Source organism: Bison bison, unplaced genomic scaffold (assembly GCF_000754665.1).
Source record: "Bison bison bison isolate TAMUID 2011002044 unplaced genomic scaffold, Bison_UMD1.0 scf7180017486930, whole genome shotgun sequence".
NCBI classification, from domain to species: Eukaryota; Metazoa; Chordata; class Mammalia; order Artiodactyla; family Bovidae; genus Bison; species Bison bison.
The window spans coordinates 1-2,194 of NW_011386916.1; the positions used below are offsets into that span (position 1 = coordinate 1).

The 2,194-nt window shown below is 49.5% G+C and overlaps 1 protein-coding gene across 1 annotated transcript; it reads right to left on the bottom strand.

Moving 5' to 3' along the window:
- Window positions 1-381: 381 nt before the first annotated feature.
- On the bottom strand, window positions 382-2,187 carry LOC104991259 (the record flags this gene model as incomplete). Its single annotated transcript, XM_010843706.1, has 1 exon — window positions 382-2,187. A coding segment is annotated over one exon (1,371 nt), but the record flags the coding sequence as incomplete, so codon positions are not given.
- Window positions 2,188-2,194: the final 7 nt, after the last annotated feature.

Consider the following 2,194-nt stretch of genomic DNA (forward strand, 5'->3'; position numbering starts at 1 on the left):
GGTGAAATGTCCAGATTATCCTGCAAGAACAGCATGATCAGGTCTCACAGCTTGTTGATGCTTGACAGACTTGGGAGTGACAACTGCAGATAATTAATTCTGTGTAGCTCTGGGTGGTGAAGACAGTTACTGTGAAAGTTTCCACAGAGATATCACAGTAAAGTCTTCTTCCAGCTGGTGTTCACAGCCGATCTAGAATATCCAGCCACACCACTGGCAGGGACTGGATTTGGCAAATTTTGATTTGAATTCCAGTTCTTGACATATAGCTTCAAGGCTGACTCTGAAGTCTTACAGAGACTGACAGTAGTATGGACACTTGGTGAGCTGATCACCCTGATACAGAGAGATTGAAACACATTTGTCGTTTTGTGGACAAAAAGATGTTTTGTGACGATCTGACAAATGGAAGCCTAAACAAGGAAGCACTGATGACCTAAAAATGAATGATCTGCCTCTGGTGTTAGAGATAATAGGTTATTTCCAGATCCAAAACCTGCTCGCCATCAGTTTATCAGTGAGAGTTTTCTGAGGGGGAAGAAATCTTTATATTTTTCCTTAATCATAAAAGGATTTGGATTCCTGAGGACCCACCTCTAGACTTATTTTGGACTAGAAATAATGCGTAACCTTTGTTCGATCCAACTCAAAGTCTCTACTGCTCACTTGGCCAAGAAAGCACGAGTCTCTGTATTATCTACTTCATTCCCAAAGTCTAGAACTCAATGTCAGCTGTGATCATCCCAGACACGTATTCAGTGTCCTGTGGGGGAGGGGGCATTGTGCATGGCTGCACTGCAGACCGTGAATGGGTCACTAATTCTTGTACCCATGGCGTTCCGGAGAGTCTGCCCTTTTTCTGTGTCTATAGGGGTGGTTGCGAGGTCTGTACCAGTCCCCTCGGGAGTACCCGCGACTGTGGTAATGTGCTTTCTGGTCGTGACTGTAGAAGCATCGATGCTGGTTATAGTATTTACTGTGGTCTTTATAGTCGTTTTCTTTCACACTGTTTTCTTCTGCAACAACAGCATTCACATCTTGTCCAAAGAGGCAAGTACCATCAAAGGGCAAGTGTGAGATCTTCTCCTGGGTCTTCTTCGTGAGGGATGTGAGCCGAAGCCACGCCTGCCTTCTGTAGTCTATTGCCATCGCCATAACTCTGACCACAGAGTCCATTATGTCCCTGGTAGTACACAGCTGCCAGAGGCCTGCATCCATGCCATCAGATATGATACATCTTGCCTTTCCACGATCAAACTCGGGGTCATGGACCAGGTCCTCCATGTCTTCCCAGAGTTTACGCTGATACTGCGTCATGTAGGCCATGTAGCTGGCAGCTCGGGCTGCGATGGAAGCAGCATGGTAGAACCTGCAGCCCATGACCTCCATCTCCTTTGAGGTGGAATCCAGGGGTGACGTGGTGCCTCCTCTCCTGCTGTGCTCTAGCCCTTCGACAATGGGGCCCCCTGCTGGGGGATTTGGCTGGAAAGGAGAGGTGTCCTTAGCCACAGGATACACCCTGTGTCCCATGAAAGAAGAGGGATGGCAATCGGCAGGGTCTTTGAAAACCTCCGCGGTGGCAATTCTCAGAAGAGGATGCAAGGGAGGGACCAAGCGCTTCTTGGAGGTCACACAGTCAGGCTTCCCCTCACACGGTTCTGCTTCTGACTGTAAGGTGACTCTCTTGATAACACCTCTCTGTTCCATTCTTTTCAACAGCCCTGTGAAGCTGGACTGACTCGGGTCAGCTGGCTGCCCTTTGTCGTCGGCCGAGGGGGACTTGCACTCAGCCTCTTCTTCGACTGCGGATATCTGTTCTTCTCTGGAGGTGGAGATGTCCCAAGGAACCGAGGAGGCCTCACCTGTGCGGGAATGATGAAATCGGAAGCAGCTCCTGGACTGCAGGTCACGTATCACTCGGGACATCTCAGCCACCTGTGTCTGGAGATACAGGAGGGCATCCCGCCCGTGCTGGGAAGCTGGAGACTCTACGGGCAAACCCTCCTTGACCTCTGAGGAGGCCATAGACTCTTGGGGCACCAGGAGTGGAGATGGAGGCAGACTCTGGTAATTCTGTGATGGCTCAAGTGTCTCTGTCTCAGAGATCTTAATATCTGAATTACTGTGATCATTTCTCTGGGTCTCCAATGGGTTCTCAACGGAAGAAGGGTGAGAAACCATCCTTTGAGGACTG